Source organism: Priapulus caudatus, unplaced genomic scaffold (genome assembly GCF_000485595.1).
Source record: "Priapulus caudatus unplaced genomic scaffold, Priapulus_caudatus-5.0.1 Scaffold16, whole genome shotgun sequence".
NCBI lineage: Eukaryota > Metazoa > Priapulida > Priapulimorpha > Priapulimorphida > Priapulidae > Priapulus > Priapulus caudatus.
In genome coordinates, this window is record NW_014577077.1 from 493,408 (window position 1) to 517,467 (window position 24,060).

The window sequence follows — 24,060 nt, forward strand, 5'->3', positions numbered from 1 at the left end:
CCTTGGTCAACGAATTCGGCCTCATCGCGAGTGCAAGCATATAATGTCACCATTGCGGTTCCGGTTCCGATTTATCAAAGTTTTGGTTCCACGCGACCTATTTTCGGCTTCAGACTAAAATATGCTACTGGCCCTCCAACCTTTACGATAACCCGGTTTTTCCGAAGGTATATGGGACGGGGAGAAAAGCACATTTAGCAGATCTAGCCGAGTCGTTCGCCTAATGAAGGTGAATGAACCTCCGCAAGAAGTGTCGAGATTGAAATTTAAAAACAGCTCTCCGGAGCACACAGGAAGATCGAGGCTTAATTTTGATGCGCTTCGATAACATTCACGAGCAGTCGAGCGTGCTGAATCAGTTGCTCGCACCCAGATCCTAGTCTGGCGAGGTTTTCTCCCTAGTCAAAGGAAACGTCTAGCGCACAAATTACGCACGCGTAACGCTGTAACGCGCCGCAGGTTTTACGCCAAGGCAGGTTTTGCTATGTCTAGCGTGTAGGTGTCTTAATTCAGTTTGCTGCTATATATAATGAGTTGTTAGCAAGCACAGCCTGTCTGTCAGCCGAGCGACTGACATCGGCGGGTGGGTGTTACACTACACACAGGATTCATCCCTTGGGGAGAGGCCTGCAAGAACGCATCCGTCACATCTCCCGCGCTGTGCCCACGCCGAAAACTCGCGCGGTGCACGTGACGCGCATTAGGCCTGCGTTTTAAATCAGACTAGTTACAGACGAAAACTGTAACGCAAGCATTCTGCTGCGTGTTCGTGTTGCTAACAGCATGTCGCGCCGCAACGCGAACGAACTGCTCGAAGACAGACGCGAAATGCGGAGCCAACGAATTCAAAATGTCAACCCAGATTAGCTGCAAATCAGGGCAGGTCCAAAGGCTTCCAGTCGACTAAGAGCATTAACAAGCGACTAGATAGCTACTAAGACAAACACGTGCCAAGGCGCGTTACTGGCTATCTATACATGCTAGCTATCTAGCTTTAACGCATGCACGCACGCACGCACACACAATCACAAAGGATTGCACGCACACATGCCTGCCCCGCTCCCCACCGTTCTCTGTCTGTCATTCTCTCTATCTCCCTCTCTATTTGCCATTCTGCCCTTCTAATATCACCACGTCAAACTGTCAACTAATTGTGATTTCTCAGTTTAATGAACACTTTTATATCACCATGTAATCTCCAAACCTTACTTCAATATTTGAAACAGAAGCTCTCGTTACAGAATTTATTTACATCGTTAATTTATGAGCTTCTCGATTCAACATTTCATTTTTTCGAAATGAGACTTATTATCAGGGTGGTACGTACACAAAGCGCGCGCAAGCACACAACCGCAAATAGCTGTGTAGTGACGGTATGAAGTCAGCTAAACAGGAGTCTGAACCCTCATTTAATAAGCTGCACATTAGAACAAGTGAAGCCTCTTCACTGGCGATTTCTCTAGAAAAGACACTAGTTTCTTGCTGCTAGCTGGCAACATTTGAGTCATGCGTCTGCCTCCACGGTGAAGCCCTACTATTAAGTATGCATTACTATCTCTGACCCGAACAACGCATCGCCCCGGCGTTCCTAGTGCTTGCGAAACGAGATGCTAACTGGGTGATTTCCCCTGACATGTACCCAAGCTGCTCGCGAACACAGGAAACACTGACCCGCAAATCTGCGCCACCACGAACTGAGAGCCCATCCTTCACGACAGCATCGAGTGTGGCCCAGTGACCATCTGAACCATCCACCCCTTCCCCCTCACCGTGGAGTCACACTGTCAACACAACTGCAATCCCCACTGCTGCTGTTGCCGCTGATGTCGACATTGCCCTCCAGGTCGTCTGAGACACCCCGGCTGTCGCTGCGCTGCTTGAGGCATTGATCAGTCGTCTGAGACACCCCGGCTGTCGCTGCGCTGCTTGAGGCATTGATCAGTCACCTGAGACACCCCGGCTGTCGCTGTGTTGCTTGAGGCATTGATCAGTCACCTGAGACAACCCGGCTGTCGCTGCGCTGCTTGAGGCATTGATCAGTCACTTGAGACACCCCGGCTGTCGCTGCGCTGCTTGAGGCACTGATCTGTTGTCTGAGACACCCTGGCTGTCGCTGCGCTGCTTGAGGCATTGATCAGTCACTTGAGACACCATGGCTGTCGCTGCGCTGCTTGAGGCATTGATCAGTCACCTGAGACAACCCGGCTGTGGATGCGCTGCTTGAGGCATTGATCAGTTGTCTGAGACAACCCGGCTGTGGATGCGCTGCTTGAGGCATTGATCAGTCACCTGAGACAACCCAGCTGTCGCTGTGCTGCTTGAGGCATTGATCAGTCACTTGAGACACCCCGGCTGTCGCTGCGCTGCTTGAGGCATTGATCAGTCACATGAGATACCCCGGCTGTCGCTGTGCTGCTTGAGGCATTGATCAGTCACCTGAGACACCCCGGCTGTCGCTGTGCTGCTTGAGGCATTGATCTGTTGTCTGAGACGCCCCAGCTGTGGATGCGCTGCTTGAGGCATTGATCAGTCACCTGAGACAACCCGGCTGTCGCTGTGCTGCTTGAGGCATTGATCTGTTGTCTGAGACAACCCTGCTGTCGCTGTGCTGCTTGAGGCATTGATCAGTCGTCTGAGACGCCTCGGCTGTCGCTGCGCTGCTTGAGGCATTGATCAGTCACCTGAGACAACCCTGCTGTGGATGCGCTGCTTGAGGCATTGATCAGTCGTCTGAGACGCCAAGGTCGATAACGGGCGTACATTTCCACGTGTGGATCGTGCTGGGGCTCGTGTCCTCCTGCACAGTCTTACTGCTGCAGAACACGTCCAGCTTGAACTGACCGCTGCAGAAGAACAGCAGGCTGCACTGATGCTCGAACGTCTCCTTGAGGCAGGCCTGCAGAGATACAAGCACACGATAGCATTAATGCGCAACGTCGATGCTGATAGTGAATTGTTTCGATATCTAGACATTCACTTTACTACTCCACTACACACTCCTGTTAGAACCCCTGCCAAGTTCCATCTCTCATCATCTCATCCGCTATGCCGCCCCTCTCTCCTGCCCTGCCTCCCTCTCACTTCTCTCGCTCGCTCTCTCTCTCTCTCCCTCTCTAACTGCATTTTGCATTCTCTACGACACGCACGTCAACGCACGCATGGATGCGCGCGTCTTCTTTATTCAGTTTACTCCATTTATTATTATTATTATTATTATTATTATTATTATTATTATTATTATTACTATTATTATATATGTGTGTGTAACACTGTGTATATAAACACACACACACACACACACACACACACGCACACACACATTTATTTATTGATATTATATATTATCAAGAGCATATAAACCATAAACGGTAAGGGTTGGGGTTAGGATAATATCTTGATAATATGCATCTATGTACCAGATGGCACACATGTGAAAGCAAAATTAAGTCTCGCCTAATACAGGAGCAGCTGCAACCTGTCAGAGAATCTACTAGCTGACAGCACGTAATTCAGGCTGTCTCTCTAATGAATAATGTGCGTGATCACACGACGATCCCCACAATATACATTCGATTATGGAAAGATGCTGGTTTTATGGTGACAAACTACAGCCACAAGTAACTAATTTGTCTTCATTCTTATTAGAACATTTGAACATTTATATGTATTATATTATTATGTATTTTATGTGATATGCGTTCACATTAAATCCTCGCTGCCGGTGTGAAATGGCGGCGACTATTTGGCTGGTAGTTGACCAGCCGTGGCCGGTTACCTAATGTCAATGTAAGCTGACCTGAATGTAGCCTGCTAATACGAAAATATTGTAATCCCGTATCTCGTTATTATTAGGGAAATAAAACTAGTGCATTTAAGAGTTTCCATCCTGGCTTAAATTCGATACGCGTTTAAAGAGTTTAGTTAAATATATTTCCATATTATTAAAAGGGCTCATCAAGATCCATCTTGGGACAATACGTGCTGAATCATATGTAACGACAATCATGTAAATAAATAACACTTCAGGGTGATTTGGAATTTTCGAAAAATACAAACATCACGGAAACATTAAAAAAAAACCTGCCACCCAGACATAACACTATTTTAATGGATTAACTGCCGAGGAACTGAAATCTCAACCGGCAAAAACTTATTCATTTAACGAGCGACTCTGAAGCTCGCGTAGCATGATTGCTACTGGGTTGCCTGGCGTCATTTTGGGAAATTAAATAAAAACAGTACAGCTTTACAGTGGCTGAATTTTAAATTGCATTTATATCGATGCCGCACCGAAAACTATGCGCATCCATGCTAAAATTTAAACTTTAATATAATTGTTCGAAATCGAAGCATATTAATACAGCATGGTCTAGCGCCGTTAAGTGTTTACTGCACTGTTGTGTGACGCAAGCGCATCGACCTCTTACGTCATGTACGGGAATTTCTTTGCGGCGTAGTTCGTTGTGTTAAAATCGTTCAGTGTATAGCTCGGCGCTCTCATGCTATTGATGTCTGGAGCCTGCGCTTAATAAACAAAAGGCGCATCAACGAATCTATCAGTGAGCACGGTGAATATCTCGCTTCAAGCACGTGACAAATTGAATTACCTGCTCAGCAACTAGACAAACATTCGCTATAACGTTGGCCCTGAAGATGTTTCCTTCTAAATAGAATCTTTCAAGGTAGACCTTTTTTTAGAATATCGTTACTACTCGCTACTACACAGCAGATGAGAGACATGCAATTAACTGCATCATACAGCCATGCTAGTCCACGCCACACAAATACATTTGAAGTCACGACTCCCAAGTTTGAAAACACATGAAAAGTGGAAAATACCTCCATTTCCTTCTTCCATTAGAGATTAACTTGGTCACTGGACATCTAAACGCACGCACACGCATACCCGTGCACGCGCACACACACTTACACACGGGCACGCACACGCACACTTACACACGTGCACGCACACACACACACACACACACACACACACGTGCGCACACACACACACACACACGCATACTGAGTAGCGTGCACGTACATTACTCAGACAAGCACAGTCACGATCGCACACAAAAAACAGATGGGAATTTACATCTCTAAAAGGAATGATGTGTTCGCAATGTGTTTCTCCGTCGAATTTTCACGGATGAGTTTGAGTAGCAGGTTAACTGCGCCCGCAATCGATAAGCCCGGAACACGGGAACAACGCTCCTCGAGCCATGTGCTAGCATTACGGATGCACTGGCTTCCTGCAAGAAGCTCATTTTCCTGCTTCCGCCGAGCAGCTCCGGCCGCATGCTAACGGGTTCGGCCAAACTAATTTGCATCCACTCTCGCATTTTCCACATGTAATAGCGTCTTATTATGATATAATCTGAGTGAGATTTTTAATTAATGAAGTCCGCGCCGCTAAGCCCGCTACGGCTCGGCACAGCATGGCGTGCCACAAAAGCCGACAATTGGGCTCTCACACTGTAATTGAAGCAGGCGCTCAGTGGCTGGTCGCCGTGAATAGCCGCAGTGAAGCCCGCTCGCTTAGCCGAGCACTAGGGAAGTAGTAGTGGTGATGGTGATGGTGGTGCAGTAGCAGCAGTAGTAGTAGTAGTCGTAGTAGTCGTAGTAGTCGTAGTAGTAGTAGTAGTAGTAGTAGTAGTAGTAGTAGTTAGTAGGTCAGTAGTGTCATAGGTAGTAGTAGTAGTAGTAGTAGTGAGAGTAGTAGTAGATAGTAGTAGTAGTAGTTAGTAGAGTAGTGTAGTAGTAGTAGTAGTGTAGTAATGTGTAGTAGCTAGTAGTGAGTCAGTACGTAGTAGTAGTATAGTAGTAGTTGTCAGTAGCTGTAGTAGTATGTACGTATGTAGTAGCTAGTAGTAGTAGTAGTAGTAGTAGTAGGTAGAGTAGTAAGTAGTTAGTGTAGTAGTAGTAGTAGTAGGAGTAGTGTTAGTAGTACGTAGTAGTAGTAGTAGTCAGTAGTAGTAGTAGTAGTAGTAGTGAGTAGTAGTAGTGAGTATTTAGTAGTAGTAGTAGATAGTTAGTAGTAGTAGTAGGTGTAGTAGTAGTAGTAGTAGAGTAGTAGTAGTAGTAGTAGTAGTCAGTAGTAGTTAGTAGTTAGTAGTAGTAGTAGTGTAGTAGTAGTGTAGTAGTGTAGTAGTAGTAGTTAGTAGTAGTAGTAGTAGTAGTAGTAGTAGTAGTACAACAAGAAGAAAAGAAAGAAGAAAAAGAAAAAGAAAAAGAAAAAGAAAAGAAGAAGAAGAAGAAGAAGAAGAAGAAGAAGAAGAAGAAGAAGAAGAAGAAGAAGAAGAAGAAGAAGAAGCAGAAGCAGACGACGACGGCGAAGAAGAAGAGGAACGGTAGCGGAAATATACTCGTGAAAAATATCTTCCCGTATTTATCGGAAGCTAAGCAGCCTGGCGAATGTCATTAACAATCAGCTGCAAGTAGATTAGTGTAATTTCCCGGTGATTTCTTTGACGCGACCGGCACACGCAAAAATCATCCGAAATCGGGCCGCGTCAGTCTGCGCACATAAATTGACAGACAAGATGAAAATTTAGCAGATAAACGTCGGAATCATAGCTGCTTAGCTGCATTATTCATTAGAACATATTAAACCGACATGCACGCTGAATTCGCTAATGTATATCAACATCAGCTTACAGAGCGTCAGCCGATATGAAACCTCACACACGCACACAGACAAATGCACAAAACCGCACGCACTCACGCGAATGCTTCATCTAACCTGACCAAATGACGATCGGCTCCAAACAGGTTATAGCCTTCCTCGTGCTGAACATGAAAATATTCGGGCGCAATGCTGACATTAAATACAGCAAATCTACCAACTGCTGTTGCTGTTTGACATAACATGACCGACCATTCTTGATTCAGAAATAGATCATTATGCGCTACGTGTACGGTATATTGCTGCATGCGCGGAACAGATAAGCGATTGCACTTGGCGAATGCGATCGCATTTGTCAGACATTTGTGACAATCTTCAACATTATACACACGGCTGAGATCAAGACACGGCAACCGAACAATACTGCTGCACACAGTGCACAACGTAAAAGACGCGTATAGGCCGTAAAACCGCGAGACAAAAATCCAGATTGTCAATCTTCTGAATATCCTTGCGTGTACTGTGCTATCTACCGTCGCACTCATCAAATTCAATCGCAATCTTTCTTAGAAATGCAGATTTCTCTCCATCCAAGAGCAATTTCTTATGCGCAGCCATTAGTGGTTGGCAAGATAATAATATGGAAACGGATCAACGGATATACGTTATTTATGAACACGACATTCCACCTGCATACAACACATATTGCACCCGGATCTACGACATATTTTACCCAGATACATTCTACCTGGAAGCGAGATACATTCTACCTGGATGCGAGAGATATTCCACCTGAATACAAGACATTCCACCTGAATGCGACAGATATTCCGCCTGAATCCAAGACATTCCACCTGAATGCGACAGATATTCTGCCTGAATACAAGACATTCTACCTGAATATGAGATATATTCCATCTGGCTACAAAACACATTTCGCCTGAATACAATAAATATTCCACCTGGATAAAAGACGTAATCTACCTGAATACACGATATATCCCACCTGGATACAAAACATTCCGTCTGCATACAACTCGTATTTCACCAGGATACAGCCCTGTAGTCAACCACGATGGCTATCATATTTTCCCACCTAGACATACAACCCGTGTAAAATGGCAATACAACAACCGTGTGTATGGAACCCGTATTCAGACCGAATGTCACACATTCACGCCGCAGCCGACGAGTCGAAAAATCAATTGTGTGACACGCTGCCAACCACTATCAGTCGGATACCAATATGTCGCACGCTTCCATAGCGGCTCCTTCCTGGATGAGAGAATGGCACCGGCCAGCGCCGATCAATAAAACGCACGCGCACCTCGTTTTTGCTGTACTCTCTCACCAAAAGTGGAACGACAGCGTTTGTACACCCGATTTACTACCACATCGCGCCACGACGACCACCAGAAGAATCGAACCAGATCATAACTCACTAGGGGCAGATCGCATAAGCATTCACACTGGCAACCGCGAGCAGGTCGCATCCACATTGACAAGGGTCGAATCAGCGTGGATGTTGAGTGGTGAACATGCAATTACCGGTAATTTTTTTACGTTTGGGCGGCACGGATGTTCAACCTTCAGCTGCCCCAATACCGGCTGCCCCCCCCCCCATCATACCCATGTTATATTCAGATTGAGCTCACAATGAGAACACTGGGTTAGCTCTAATATCAGCTATGGCATATAAAACAGAGTTTGCTATCAGTATCGACCATAGAGGACTGGGGGCCGTTGTCAGAAAAATAACATCAATTTTAACATTAGTCTTAGCATTAAATTTTTTTCTCTTAGACCGTGGGCAGAAACATCGTAAAATAACGAGAGTGAAGAATCCCACGAAATTTCCTCATAGCTTTACGAAACAAAATCCTGTCAATGGTCTACTAGAAAAGGTTGCGACTAATTTTGTTTCTAGTAACGGACACTGCTCTTTATAACGACAGAAACCCCATGATAAAGGTGCGATATCGATCTGTGTAATCTACACAAATATTTCTCATGCGGCCAAAACATACACTGCCTAAATATTATTTTACGGGCACAATACAGGTCAGCACACACGAACTGTCACAACTGACACACCCGCGTTTTCGCACGTAACAAAAGTATCAGCGGAAAGACGTTTTTCCGACGTTGCCCATTTTTTCCCCGCAGGCTATTAAGGGTGCGAACGGTCTCTGTAAATGTCACTGGGTTTGCCTACTTGTTGGTGAAACGCCCGTCAGCATTGATGCGAGCACGCCTCACAGAGCCTGCTGCGTGGAGTATATAGGCACGTCAGGACTCAGTCCGACTCACAGATTGAATGCTCTACTGTTAGCGCTGAAAAGCAGCATGACCATTCCTGCGTTCTTACAAGAGGATAGGTCAGCCTGGCTGCACCTAAGCTGTGATGCGGGCATCACAGCCACTGGGAGAGCAGATTACAAAACAAGTGCCGTGGAGCGACAGCGCTCATCTAACGTCTACTGCGGTGACTCTGTGGTGGAGTGGTGGGATTCTAGTAAACCCTGTTAGTCCCAAATGTGTTCACATACAACGCCGAAACAGTGGAAGCACAGGGATGGTATCAGGAACCTTCTCAAAGGAATGTTCGTTGGATCGTTATGAAAGTTGCCACGAGATGGCAGCTACGTTTAAGTGTCTTCAGATTAAAAGATGGAAGCTCCATCGTACGTAGTAGCAAAACTATTTGCAAGACAGAATAGGTAAGCACGTCATCCATTTACCTACGCAAGCCTACAGGCTAAAATAGAAAGCTGCCACCTGTAACTAATTAACGCAGGCAAAAACTACACAGTACCACCACCACATGCACTGGCACTGGCCACTGGCAGTGGCATACGTTACATGTAACACACTGACAGTACAGAATGCCATAGAAATTATACGATTTAAGGAGCATAAACCTTCTTCAGCCAAATTTAGCTCTTGAAATTTTACTGTGACATTGTAGCCTCATACATCCAGGCATGTATAGATTCTACTAGCAACCCGGCCAGTCAAATTCTTTCTAACAGTAAACAAATCCATGTTTAACCCTCCTCTTGAGGGTCAAAAGGTTATCTGACACTTACTCTTCGCATGTCAGCAGGAAGTAGATTTCATGGTTCTTTCAATAAAGCCATAAAAATGCTAGGTCACCGCTGAAACAGAAAAGTTTTTCAATCGCTCCGTCAGACCATTTCCTCAGAAAATGTCTAAAATCTGCCCTGTGCCCATTGACCTTTGACCTGTGACCTCCAATTTCGGCACAGTGATGGCTTTTCCTACCATGATGCTATACACGCACTATCACAAGCCTAGGTCGAGCCGTTTAGATTTGTGCCGCAATTCTGGCATTCCTCCCCATACCTTAAGTTAAGGAGGGAATGTCCCCTTCTTTTACACCTCTTGACCTTTGACCTTTGACCCCCCAGCTTCGACATCCCAACTCGTTTTGACGATCCCCCCCGAATATCGTGACCGTACGTCGAGCGGTTAAGATTTGTGCCCAACTGTTGACGCACGGCCGGACGGACGGACGCACGGACGCACGCTCATGCGATTCTACAAGCTGCATCTGACTATGTCTGATGAGCTAAAAAGCAGCATGACTGCTCGTGAATCACCCTCAGCCCCCCCACCTCCTGTCAAGCCATGCACCCCTTCCTCCGCCTCACGGTCGGCTCACGTCGACTAGATGGTAGGGAACAGCTCAATATCGCTACACCGAATCAAGCCTCAAGGGCACAGAACAGGAGCTTCAAACATTTACTATAGACACAACCCCTGGGATCATCTGGTCACTACGCGCGGGCTGATGGGAAGGCTACAAAAATAAACAACAGCACTTATCTAACATATAATATGTCAACACGGCAGCAGTCAGCGGCCGAGGGCTAGAACTCGTGCGAAAACCTGGTTTCGCGATTAAAAGCAGCAACCGACAGACTTTATGAATCGTTACATAACGAGCCGAATCAACCATCGTGACCACGCATTCACATTTATCCAATCGGCATCGCATGCCATCATGGCGGCACGATGTTGACTAGTGGCACGATCGGCGCAATAGAAGACAGCGTTTACTCCAAGCGTTCATGACCTAAACGACCGGTTACACTCTGAACTTCATCAAACAACTTTTGAAGGAGGAGAGGAAACACGAGCGTACCTTTAACATTTACGGTAACTCGCGTGAGCAACCCGCAGCAGTTATATGGTAGCTAGAGCTAGCATTGCTATTTTAACCTACCGAGGGAGCACTGCCAACGCAACGGAACAAATTCACACGCAAACGCGCGTGAACCACCAACACACGCATGCACAAGCACAGCACATGGCAGCTGTTTCTGCGTATGCTTCTAGATCTGTCGCCGGTTGCTTGTGCTCCCGTCTCTGTTTCAGTCTCCCCATCTCTCTCTATTTTCACACACACGCCTGCACGCGCACATACAAATTGCGCACGCGTGCGTGTGCGCGCGCGATTGTTCATATCATATATGCGACGCTAGTATATAATTGCTTATTATCACGAACCAAACACACCATATAATATGCTTTGCCTTTTCATTGTTTGCAATGCTGACAAATGCACACATACAAAAACATAACACGCACAAGTATTACTGTTTTAAAGAAAAACAGCTGACATGCTCGCGGCGTGCTCTATCTTCACCACCCTGACTTGAATTCTCTCCCGTTCATTAAAGACATACAAGTGCCTTCCACTATATTACTCTGCTATTGTGAACGTTTTCTGGGTTGTCCATATATAAATATGTTCATAAATATTAATAGCAAATAACTGCAGAGAATTGGCGACATTACATGGGCTATGGCATGCTAGATTCTCGGCACAACCATTAACGGTAGCAAGATAGAACGTGTCAACAACAGCAAATCTGTACCCGCCATGAAACAACATAGAACTCGTTTTAGCAATAGTTACGGTGCGTGTTAGTTACTTTATTAGTGAAAACCACGTCTTAGCAACATCTGGCTCTCATTGCGACGACATAATACAGAGTGAGAGTACGAGATATATATCATCATAAATCTCGTTGAATGCGTTTGACCGTTGCTCTAAAGCGTTTTAGTTTTTTGTTGTTATTATCATTCTGGGTGTACCGCTGAAACAATCATTTCAACAATATTTTTCATCAGAAAAGCCACATGGAGCACGTAAATATAATAGTTCCATTATTGTGATTACAGAGGCAAAAACATCAATGTTGCGTAGTAATCATGGTCTCGAGACTATAAATAAGAACCAAAATATTAATACTTGCATACGTGAAGACAGCGCCAGTACTGGCCGCATGGATAACGGACATATAGGCTTGTGGATATGATGCCAATTCACAATATGATCAACAAGATATATACCACACTAATAATAATAATAATAATAATAATAATAATGATAATAATAATAATAACAACAACAACAACAACAACAACAACAACAACAACAACAACAACAACAACATCAACAACAATAATAATAATAATCTTCATCATCACCAACACTAGCAATAACTACAATAACAATTCTGCACGAATAAAATTCATCAGACGTGGTGTAATGACACAACAACTACACCGACCATAACGACAACACCAATATCATCATCATCATCAGCAGCAGCAGCAGCATCGTCACCGTCACCGTCACCGCCACCACGACCAACAACAACAACAACAACAACAACAACAATAATAGAAGTAACAAAGGCAGGATGGTACAACGACACATCTGCACCACTAACACGCACCAGTACCATGAACAGTCACAGGCCAAGAATCTCAAGATATGCACTGAACAAATCAAAACAAATTAATAACGTTGGGTTGGGTGGACGTCAAGGTAGTCGGGTGGATGTAGAAGTGGAGAGGCAGCTTACATGTACACCTACTATTGATGTAACTGTCATTTCTGCGAATACGTTCTAACAAAACAAACATTAGGCTTGACCCTACGACATATGCGCTATTCCCAGCGTTTATTACGAGTCACGCTATATGGGAGTCCAGTCTAGGCCAGAGTAAAATAGTTTCTAAACACACCAATTATCGCCCTACGTATGAAACATTTCTGTGGGGACTCTATTTTCATGGTCTAACTATTTATAGACATAATATTTTATAGCGTAAAAACTTTTGCAGGATTATCATCATTTTAGAAATTTCACCGTTAGCGCGTATCCACACAGATGTCGTAAAGTGAAGCAATATCGCTCGAGTTTGTTACCCAGCTATACATATATATCATCGACGATATGACTGACGACTTCAATCACGTATGACTGCAAATACGATTCTTCTGCTTCGCCTGCGCTATTCTCCCGCAGCTAGAAGAGAATTTAATTCCGGTTTCCGGTCGGGCTCACTTCATTATTAACCAGGGAATGTCTCGATCATTTTCGACTCGCCTCGATTCTCGAAAGGGCCATGACTTGATGTCGGTCCTTGAGCGGCGCATGGCAGGCAGCTCGGATGATATTGCCTCGTTAACTACGTGGCTCGGTACGAATGCCTTCCTCCACAGCTGTCTAACCTCAGCGAGATGCGTGAAGCGACCCTCTACAGGAAGTTCCTGCGATCGCAGCGCACTCTATAGTTGCGATGCTCATTGCCCCGATTACATTCCCATGCATATGATGTCAGTATTATATCTCATATATCGTACACTGCCAGTTTAGTATCATGTCATATATCATTATGTAGATATAGTCAGCAGTGCGAACACATCAATATGAATAAAATTATATAGAATAATTCTTATTGCATCTCTACTAACTCTTCCATCTGCACTAAAAAATTTTTTAACTAAAAAAGAAAATATCCTGCGCTACATACCTATATATATTAATTTGTGCTATTATAAGCTAGAGGCATACGCAGAGTAGGCAAGAGAGCCGAAACTCGCACTGACATTACGTTTTCTAATTGCAGTTGTTTACCACAGATTGGAGAGTTAGTAGTGGTGCAATAAGGATTCATTATACATGATTTTGATATTTTGTCCGAGCTGTAAGCAATTTCTGCGAAAGAATACATTCGCGGCCTACGCTTTCAGACATCAATATTTTTCCGCTGTCGTTTTATAATGTCTGCCGCTTGTGCCACAACGAACGCGTGCGTCAAAGAAGGATAATAGCAAGACGACAGTGGACGACGGCGTGAACGGAGGCACAATACTGCTTTCGAGGCTCACCCCTTGTATAAATAAGCATAGAACTATGACGGCTATCAGTCCGCGATGCAAAAAGAAAGCAACGCGATATTTTCCAATTACTTGGTCGGGAGCACGCGCTCGACAAGAGTTGCTAAAGTGTCAGCCAGGAAAACCCGCTTCTTGAAATCGGGTCAGCTTGAATTGTCAGCAAACACATCACAGCCCGGTTCCTTGTCACCCTCACATATAACAGGAAATTGGCTTTCACTTTTTGCTGCCTTAGAAGTGGCGTCAACCGAATCATACGCCAGAACGGACGCGTGCACGCACGCACGCACGCACACCCACATGCTCACACATACACATTTGAACTTTAAATGGTTGCAAGTAAGAACTCTACAACTAGCCAGAAAAGGAAATTTCATGCGAAATCTATTGAGACGTATGCCCTTGACTATGTGCGCCGGTACTGTACCGATTACTGTGGGTATTGACTGGCGCTTTTTTTCCTACAAAATTTGCAGCAAACGGCTGATTCTATTGACTATTGCTTCTATACTACAGCTACAGTCGGCTATCAATTTCGCTAAAAGTCACAATCGCAAAAAAGGTCGTACACCTGCACGCATGGTCGGGGATGTGGCAGCACCAAGCATATAGACACGCAAATGTATCTGTCAACGTTTATTCATTACCTAAAGATAATTTTTCATCAACAGAAAAAAAATCTCGCTCGCCGAACATGTCACGCACGCACGCACGCACGCACGCGCGCAGACACGCACAGAGATATGCGCGTTGCTTCATGAATGATCATGCAGAGCTAGGACCGTACAGTTTCTCTCGACACGCACACGTTCAGTTCCAGGCGAGGGCACACCGCACCATATCCAACGGCAACCTTATGAAAGCCGATTGCATCTCCAAGTTCCGTCACAAGGCGGCTTTGCTCAGGGTGCAAGCCGATAGAAAAACCTTACCGGATTCTACCGATCACTTTCAGCGAAATCGCTTTCTTTTCACAGGCGCCCGTATATAGTAGCAATTACATTAGCCGGCGGTGTCAGTTATAGAGCACGCTGCCGACTATAGTACACACAGCGGCCGGCTGTCGTCGCAAATCATTCATCGACTGCTAGCGATGCGAATAGCTAAGTTGATTGCCGTCTCTTAATCAATGGCGCGCCGGCGACTATCATTCAAAGTAAGCAACGTCTATCATAACTGCCGCGGCGCACGGCAGCGAAACGAAAAGACGTCGAGACGAAATCAAATGCAGGCATAATTTTCAGCCCTGTATTTACCACTGCCCCCGACGCCAACGCGGAATTGTTCAAGTAACACGATTTTCAAGCGACATAAAAGACTTTCGGTTAATGCCGCACGGACAAATGCTTCGTATAATCAGGTTAGCGATAAAGTTTTAGCATAGTATCAGATAGTATATATATGAGGTAATGATACTGCGAAATGAAATGATCCCTGATCACTATAAAGACACACCGACCACGTTTTAACGGGATTGTAATGGAAGGATTTTCTGCCTTTTGTGAATTAGCAATGCACTGCTGTGCCTCAACAGATTTCAGTACGGAGATTTGCAGAGAGAATGTCGATATATAATGCAACTGCGTGCTGTTTCATACTAAAAAAACAGTGGCTGCAGAAGAGTTTGACACGCACGCACGCACGCACGCGCCTACGCCTGCGCCCACGCACACGCACACACACACACCCACACCCACACGATAGGTGCACTAATTAACACCCACTCCACTAATTCCTAATTAGAATTAATTATTTATTAATTCGTGTTCAATTACTTATTAATTACTTATTAATAATTGGTATTTGCAAAGATGAAATACAGAGCAGGGTAGGTAACAAGCTAATCGTAATTAACAAGGAATAAAAACGAAGCAGGAATGATCTAAGTGACATTTTTTCTACATTCAGATATGAAACAACGTCGAACAAAAGTACTAGAAACAACACAAATGCAAAGACAGAACACAAAACCAAATAGCATTAAAACTCAATCTGGATTTACATTACCTTGAGGAAATAAAACACATTACATGGTAAACAATTACTGAATTTTATTTCACATGCCAAAGTTTAATTGGCAGGGTGGGTAGTAACGCTGCAGCTCATTCGTTGGGGCAGTTAGTATGAGATAATATGAATATCGTGTGGTCCGATAAGTACTAGGTAGAACGTTAATGATTCACTTTCATCCAGAGATTCCGAACTTAGAAATCAAGGTTGATTAAATTAACTGCAATTACCTGACTTATCTGTAGTGTCCTGCTGCCTACGATGCTAAACTTGTCCATGGGCATGTAATCTAGGACTCCGTTCTGGTGGTCCTGGTAGCACTGAATGTTCAATGTTATGTCATCATGAAAGAACTCTAAAAGAAAAAGAAAACAAGGGTTTGTCGTGACAGTCAACACGTTATCTCGTTTACATAATGAAGCAGGAGATACATTTGCCCGCGAGGAGGAGGAGGAGCAGCTGTTTAGATGGGCGCACATTCTCGTTCGTTCTCTACTTAATCACCATGATCTCTCATCTATAGCTGATATGAGGGCGGCTCACAATGAAAGGAAGGAAAATATGAGGGGTCTATGCGTTCTTGGGGTTCAGTGCAAGTTAACTTCTTTGTTAATAGGTTTTTGCAGAACATTTCGATTACTCATTCAAACAAAAGTAAATACTGGTCCCCCCATGTTCATGAGGCCATATATGATATATATTATTTGCCACTAGGCACTATATATCTATATGATGTTCCTACGTCCATATTAAAGGAGAAAATAATAAATAACATTGTGCCTGGGATGTGACAGTGTGACAGTTGTAGAAGGGTACAGACAGGGGTACAGTATAACTCCACTCTGTAGTTAATATCAGCGAACATTCGCGTTAGATAACAGCATTAGGGCGGTAAGATAGGACTCGATTCCGAGTGCCACTTCTCGCAGTAGCGCTTATGGAGAAATCAGCAAGCGCCTGCACTGTTTGCTCTTGCAATTTTCCGAAGTATCACACCGAGTTCGCTCGGCAATCATGACAGGTTGCTAAGGAATCTGACAGCTAGCCTACAGGCTTTGCACGGTCACTGCATCGGGATCCCACCCGCGTCAACGGCGTACGTAACCGAATTGGAGGAAAAATGCGAAATGCGTCGCAAATCCGTGCGCCGTCTCGTCATTTATTTTTGAAGGGCTGCGCTTATAAGCGTGTACAGGCCGGCGTACGCTGCTGACGTGTGCGAGCGCGCGCTGTCATGTTACAGCTTCCGCACTGCACGTGAACGTAATTTGCTCGTAACGGAGCGTGTCGCCCCGTACTAACAAGCGTCGAGGCGAGCGTGAGCGAGCGAGCACTCCCCTCCCTCGAGAGATGCCGGCGAACATTTTTATTTCCTCGCCTAATAATATTTGAAATCACACTTGTAATTGTGCGCCCTCTGTTTACCGAACACGCGCAAGATAAATAGGCGAGAGAGGCGGCATCGGCGCGGGGCAGGGAATCAAGCAGACGGCATTCATGCGAGCTCTGAATGGCTTCCCCGGCGCGGTTCTCGCGCGCAGCACAAGAGGCGCGCGACGACGGCCAATGGAGACATGGCAAACAAGCTCCCGAAAAGCTCTCTCGTACTTAAATGCACATGCTGCGTTCTCATAAAGAACCGCAGTACTCGGCGGCGGCGGCGGCGACGACGACGACGCGCTGAAAAGCTCCGAAAATTCGCGGCGCACTGGGCATCAACATCGCTCGCCATCTTGACATTCAGAATTTCCCACAATTTGCTTCGCAAAATAGTCCCCACCGCCACCGGATGTTGCCCATCAAAAACGCATTTGGGATTCTCCACCGCGCAGGGGCAGTGACACTGAAAGTAATTGGGTCCTTGACATCAGACAAAGCCTGCGTCTCTCGGCGGCTTCTCTATAGGCGACCCGAACCCCTGCTAAGCTGGTTGGCAGTCTCGCAGCGACAGACGACGAGCGACCGATGAGGCCGCCACCCGCGCGACGACATCGTCGGCAGCGACAGCAGGCGTGCGCAGGTAACTAGATCTAGGGGACGCTACATCCGTATATACACACGCGCTAGCGAGCCGTCTTCTTCATCCCTTCCACAAATGCCGCCGCGCCTTATCATCCAAGGGACCGTTTCCGAGGAGAAATGCCAAGCGGGAATTGCCTCCGCGATTCTCGAAAGCAAACACAAAGCGACTAGCAGCGAGCGCCATTAGGGTCCATGAGAAAGTCAATTACAAGGTCTATCCGATGGCAGTTAGACTTCCGACAAAAGTGTGTAATCCTACAGTGATTCTTGCGAGATGCGGCGCCTATAGAGAAGAGGTTTCAGAACAGCCTTCTTAAGTACAGACGCGGAGCATAGATATGGGTTTAGGACAGCCTGATGAGAAACGGACACAAAACGCAACGTTATAGAATTGAGACGTGCTGCTTTACCGCATACGTAGAAAATATATTTGGCTTCAGAAAAAGTCTTGAATAGCAATTTATGGAGAGTAATAAGTGGTTAGACTAGTAAAGGCTGCTTAAGCATACAGACATAGAGCATAGATATCTGCACATGGTGATAATTCACAGACACAGAGTATAGGAATAGTTTTACCACAGGGTGCTTAAATATCGTTCGATCACACAACATTAACTAGCCACTACGCACGCTACAGCCAGCCTGAGGCATACTGAAACATTTATTAAACACGTAACGCGCGAGCCTTCGTTTCCAGTACTGATTGTTTAGTCCCACCCGCGATGTGCATTGCCCCTGAAAGCTTGACGGATGGCCGTTAACGTACAGAATTAAAAACTATAATTTTCCACAGATTAAGCACCTATTTCCAACCGCCTCCTGCTTGATACATAAACAATCCATTCTGAAGACATTCACGGAAATAGGAAACGTCAAACAAATTGAAATTGATAGAGAACGCTGCGTGCAGATGTATTCAGATGGAAAATCCTACAAGGAAGAATACAGCCAGCTGTAATCTGCGACTAATCAGCACAATTTATATGTAGTCCATCATAATCACCAGCTCTCTCTCTCTCTCTCTCTCTCTCTCTCTCTCTCTCTCTCTCTCTCTCTCTCTCTCTCTCTCTCTCTCTCTCTCTCTCTCCTATATCACGGCGCGAAGGAAAGCATCAACTCGAATTACGCGCTGATTGTGTAAATTATTCTCGCTATGGAATTCATGGAGACAAGGCAAATCAGGCACAAAAAATTCTATGGCTAGCCGCGGCTGCCATTGATTGCTGTAGCTGCGAGTATATGAAGCAGGAGTTTGTGAGACGATGGGGACGCGCTCACATTTATATATATATCATGAATAGCTAATAAACACCGGGGTGTTTATTAGCTCTTGATATCATCGTATATGCTTGGCGGCAAAATTCAACCAGGGTTAATTAAGACACGGCTACGGCCACTTCCACCGCACGTCTTATGATAATACGTGGAACAGCACGATCAACCACACACACACATGCACACACACACACACACACACACGCACACACACACACACGCACGCACGCACGCACACACGGACATGCACACACACACACACACACACACGCACACACACACACACGCACGCACGCACGCACGCCCGGACATGCACACACGCACGCACACATACAGACTTTTACACGCAAGCGGTGACCTTGAAGACAGGTAAAGCCATGTGAAGATCTGTGATACCACGTGATGGCGTGCTGTGCCGAGCAATGCATGAGATACACGACTGGCACGATTTTCTAGCTGATAGGCGAAGCTTAATCGAACATTGCACGCGCCAAATATTCGTTTTCTCAGATAACACGAAAAGGCAGGAATGACAAAAACGAACGGCATTTATATGAACGTATGTTAGGTTTCAGCTTTCCATAGAATAAAATATCACAAGAATGAAACGGCATAAATTCTCCTAAAATAAAAAGAATCTCGAAAGTTATCCGTGACTATAAATGATTGCAATAACTTATTGTACCGATAGACGGTGTAATGCCATTGCCAGTTTACCGTTCCATAAACAGCAGTGAAATCAAAAGAATAACTGAATGCTACTGGGATAATACCTACTGGGATAAATTTTAGCCTCAAAAGCGTATCTCCGGCACGGAATATAAGACATATGCCGTCAAATGCAATACCAACCCAGATTCGAGTTTAATTACAGCCCAGCGAAATGAACGTGAAAAATTATCTGTGAAACTGGAAAGTTGCATCACCGCTGTAAAATATTTTTGCTTGCAACACCGTGATCAATATAGAACTATGCTAAGACCGATGCCATTGCTTACTCTTCCTGCCATGAAATGAAAACAAAGGTCGAATAACTGAAATCTCTCTTCCTCTCTCTCTCTCTCTCTCTCTCTCTCTCTCTCTCTCTCTCTCTCTCTCTGTGCCTCTCTTTCTCTCCCCCCGCTTTCTCTCTTTATTTCTTTCTCTCTCGCGCTCTCGCTTTCTTTCTCTCTCTCTCTCTCTCTCTCTCTCTCTCTCTCTCTCTTTCTCACACTGTCTTCCTGCCTGTCTCCCCTCTTTCTCTCTTTCTTTCTTTCTCTCGCGCGCTTTCTTGCTCTCACATTCGCTCTCCATTCTCCCCCTTCCTCTATCTCTCTGCCCTCTCTTTTGCTCTACCCCCCCCCTCTCTCTCTCTCGCTCTCTCGCTGCTAAATTATTCATATGTAGGAAACCACGTGTGTATGTGTGCGCGAGTGTATGTGTGCGTGAGTGTATGTGTACATGCACCCGCGTGCGCGCGTGTGTGTCACTCATGATCGTAACCACAACACGTATAGAAGCGAAGCTATATCGAACTCAAATAAATCGTAATCCGCGTGTGATTTTTTCCGATTGATTGTTTACCATTGTACCCCCCCCCAATATAAAGCTGGCTACGGGCCTGGATACATACACAACTGTTAGGAGAAAATGTGTTGAAATTCCTACGATATTAGTGTCAAGTTCTTCATATAATCTATTCGCTATTCTTCGTCATATGATCTATATCACACCACCGTGTAGGTGTTCCAGTTACTAAGCTTTCGTTAATCTGTGTATTACCATTTAAGGAGTACTAATGAGATGTATATATATATAAATATATATATATATATATATATATACCTGATATATATATATATATATCAAGAGCGTATAAAGAAGGAGAGCGTACAACGGTGAAATGCTGAAACCATGTTGCAGTATTAGTTGAATTAATAAACTTTCGCCGTTTTATTTTTGCAGTATGATCAGCTGTCTTACCTTGTTAATATAAAACAAACCGCATGTCCCTACGATGCTCCTACGCCGAGATAATAAGCGGTGAAAATCTGGTATTTTCGCCAAAAACCGACTCGAGATCAGTGTTTACTGCGACTGTCTCTCGCTTTGAGATAACTTCGGGAAACCTCGCGTGTTTCCGTCAATGATCGATTGACAGATGGAATGAATGACGTCTGTTATTGATTGTCATAGTGATGACCCCCACCTGTGCCTACCTCACGCTGGATGTATGGTAATCTCTGTAGTACAGACGTGAGTCAGCGCTACCATGGCGCTGCACAGCGGCGACCGGAAGCAATACACTGGCCACAAAGCGAGAGACTGATCTCGAGTCCGTTTTCGGCGAAAATACCAGATTTTTACCGCTCCTTATCTCAGCGTAGGGGCATCGTAGGGACATGCGGTTTGTTTTATATTAACAAGGTAGGACAGCTGATCAATAATACGTCAAAGAATCGTCAATAAAACGGGGAAAGTTTATTAATTCAACTAATACTGCAACAGGGTTTCAGCATTTCACCGTTTTACGCTCTCCTTCTTTATACGCTCTTGATATATATATATATATATATGTCTCTCTCGCCCTCTCCCTCTCCCTCTCTCTCCCCCTCTCGCTTTCTCTCTCTCGCTCGCTCTCCCTCCCTCTTCCTGTGGTTGCAGATAATATCGTGTGATTGTAATGCGCTAATATCCCGCCGTGGCAGCCTGCTGGGTTCGGCCATCACTGCCGGTGACTACCTTCACAGTATTGACACCTCTGTGCGGCTCCCTTATGAGGTCCTTTGTAGGCTACAGACAAATGCCACTTAGACACTCACCATCTGTTCTGTAAGCATCTACGTCAGGCACGACATGTAATTTCTGTTTAGGTATCCCTATTCGACACAGAAGATATCCTCGCATGTCAATTTGGCCACACATAGACGCGGGTTTCTGTATATGTGACATAATTTATGTTCAATGCCAGCGGCTGCGCAGTGCGCCCATATTTGTGCAAAATTCCACGAATTTCGGTTTTAGCTGAAAAGTCGCCCGCATGAATTCAATTTATTGTCGATTTCCTTAAATCCATATATTTATTGAATGAACTAGGTCCAATCGATAAAATTAATATAGGGGAAGGAATAACAAATAGCGAACCACATTTTGATCTTCATAGCTTGGCTTAATTGTAGTTTACGCAAAGTGTAAAGTTGTATGGCGATTAACGATTTAGCAATTATAAACGGAACATATTAACGGAACAATATTAACGGAACAATATTAACAACGGAACAATATAACAACGGAACAATATTAACGGAACATGTTATCAATCCTAGCAAGAGCTAATAATACTATTAGGTATTATTAGCTCTTGATCCTAGTATAAGTGAAGACACTCGGCTAACCTCTACCCTTTAGTGACTGAAGTCAGAGGTGTCGACTGACTGAATGACATGAATTGACCCGTTCGAAGCTAGTCAAATGATGGCGGCACACGAACAAGGTATATGCTATAGCTTGCCTAAATATTGCGCGGTGAAAAACCAACATAACTGTCATGCTATGGCACCTACTCTGACCAAACAGCCGACCAAACCAGTGCACCCTAACACACACACACACGCGCGCGCGCGCACACACACAGACTATTCAATGCGGGTGTTGCTATCCCCCGGGCGTGGAGTGAGAGTCACGTGATACAGTTGACGTATACTTCAAAACGTATACGTATACGTTGACATACACGTAACTCCAACACTAAACTTAACACTAAATAACTATATCTCGGAGCGCTATATGTAGGTGTATATATCCACAAAAATTAATCTATGGTGTGGGGACAGATATCATGATGCAAAAACTCTAACCCTAATCCTAACCATAACCCTAACCCTAACCTAATACTAATACTAATACTAATGCTAATAGTAATACTAATAATATTAATCCTAATACTAGTGCTGCCACGTTGCGGTCTCACTCGACGCCCGGGGGATAGCATTACCCATTCAATGCAAGATCATATTTTCGTCCTTGCAATAGCACTGGCATTATTTCCACGTGGTACGTTGCTAGTCTAGTGACGTCACCAGAACTGTGCGACCATGACGTCATCGTTGGTTTGACGGCAGCCGCGTCGAACATTCACAGTCGTTTACCGCGCTGACTTCACAATCACATCGCGTTGTATTCGAATTATATCTATCGAGTTGTTTTTCGCATTATGCTTGCGCGTTGATATTTTGTGCTAATTCATTTCATCGGGTTACAGGCTCCCGAGTTACTAATGTGAACGAAACCTAACCGATTCCTGTGGATTATATAAGTTTGGTCATCACAAGAGAGCAAGTACATAAAATCGGCTTCATAAACAATACGAAATGATTGCGAAACCAACATGAGATTATCGAAACGTTTTGCAACGACTGCTTTTTCCAAACCATTTACTTATCGTTTATGTTGTTATTGTTGCTGTGCTATTGTTGTTGTTGTTGTTGTTGTTGTTGTTGTTGTTGTTGTTGTTGTTGTTGTTGACTTTTGTTCTTGCAGACGTCGAATCCCGTTCCCGAGCAGCCAACTGGTGTGAAATTACAATGGAGCCGGTTTGATTGAACTCACAGCCGCTGTTGGCACAATCCATCGCGTTCACTCTCGGCATGAATAAAATTTGACTTCCATTCTCGAGAGCAATGCAGGGTTTCAGAAGTGACGATAAAAGCATCGCAACTATAACCAAAAGCAGTGGAAACCAGTTGAGCCCTCCCTCCGCGCGCGTTCACAACGCACGAACACCCTCGACGCTAGAGAATGCTAGAGTTGGCTGAAAGAAAATTCACGCGTCGCTTTGGAAGGCGTTTCTGCACGATTGTTAGCTACTGCGCGGTCGCTGAATAAATTGCGCGTGATTTGAGGAATTTCGCGATTGACGAATTAA

The 24,060-nt window shown here is 44.8% G+C and overlaps 1 protein-coding gene across 5 annotated transcripts in view; it reads right to left on the reverse strand.

The window, feature by feature from the left end:
• LOC106810077 (trafficking protein particle complex subunit 9-like) overlaps positions 1-24,060 on the reverse strand; it is a 207,241-nt gene that overhangs the window by 40,091 nt on the left and 143,090 nt on the right. For 2 of the 5 annotated variants that reach the window (XM_014813362.1, XM_014813350.1), the window contains 2 exons: positions 16,091-16,215; positions 1-2,896 (listed from right to left, as the gene is read on the reverse strand). The exon at positions 1-2,896 is cut by the window's left edge and continues 553 nt beyond it. In XM_014813362.1, the coding sequence (XP_014668848.1) occupies positions 2,723-2,896; positions 16,091-16,215 (299 nt within the window). In that variant the 3' untranslated portion in view covers positions 1-2,722. The remainder of the gene's footprint in view (positions 2,897-16,090; positions 16,216-24,060) is intronic. The other 3 variants (XR_001393953.1, XR_001393956.1, XR_001393950.1) reach the window with 2 other exon arrangements.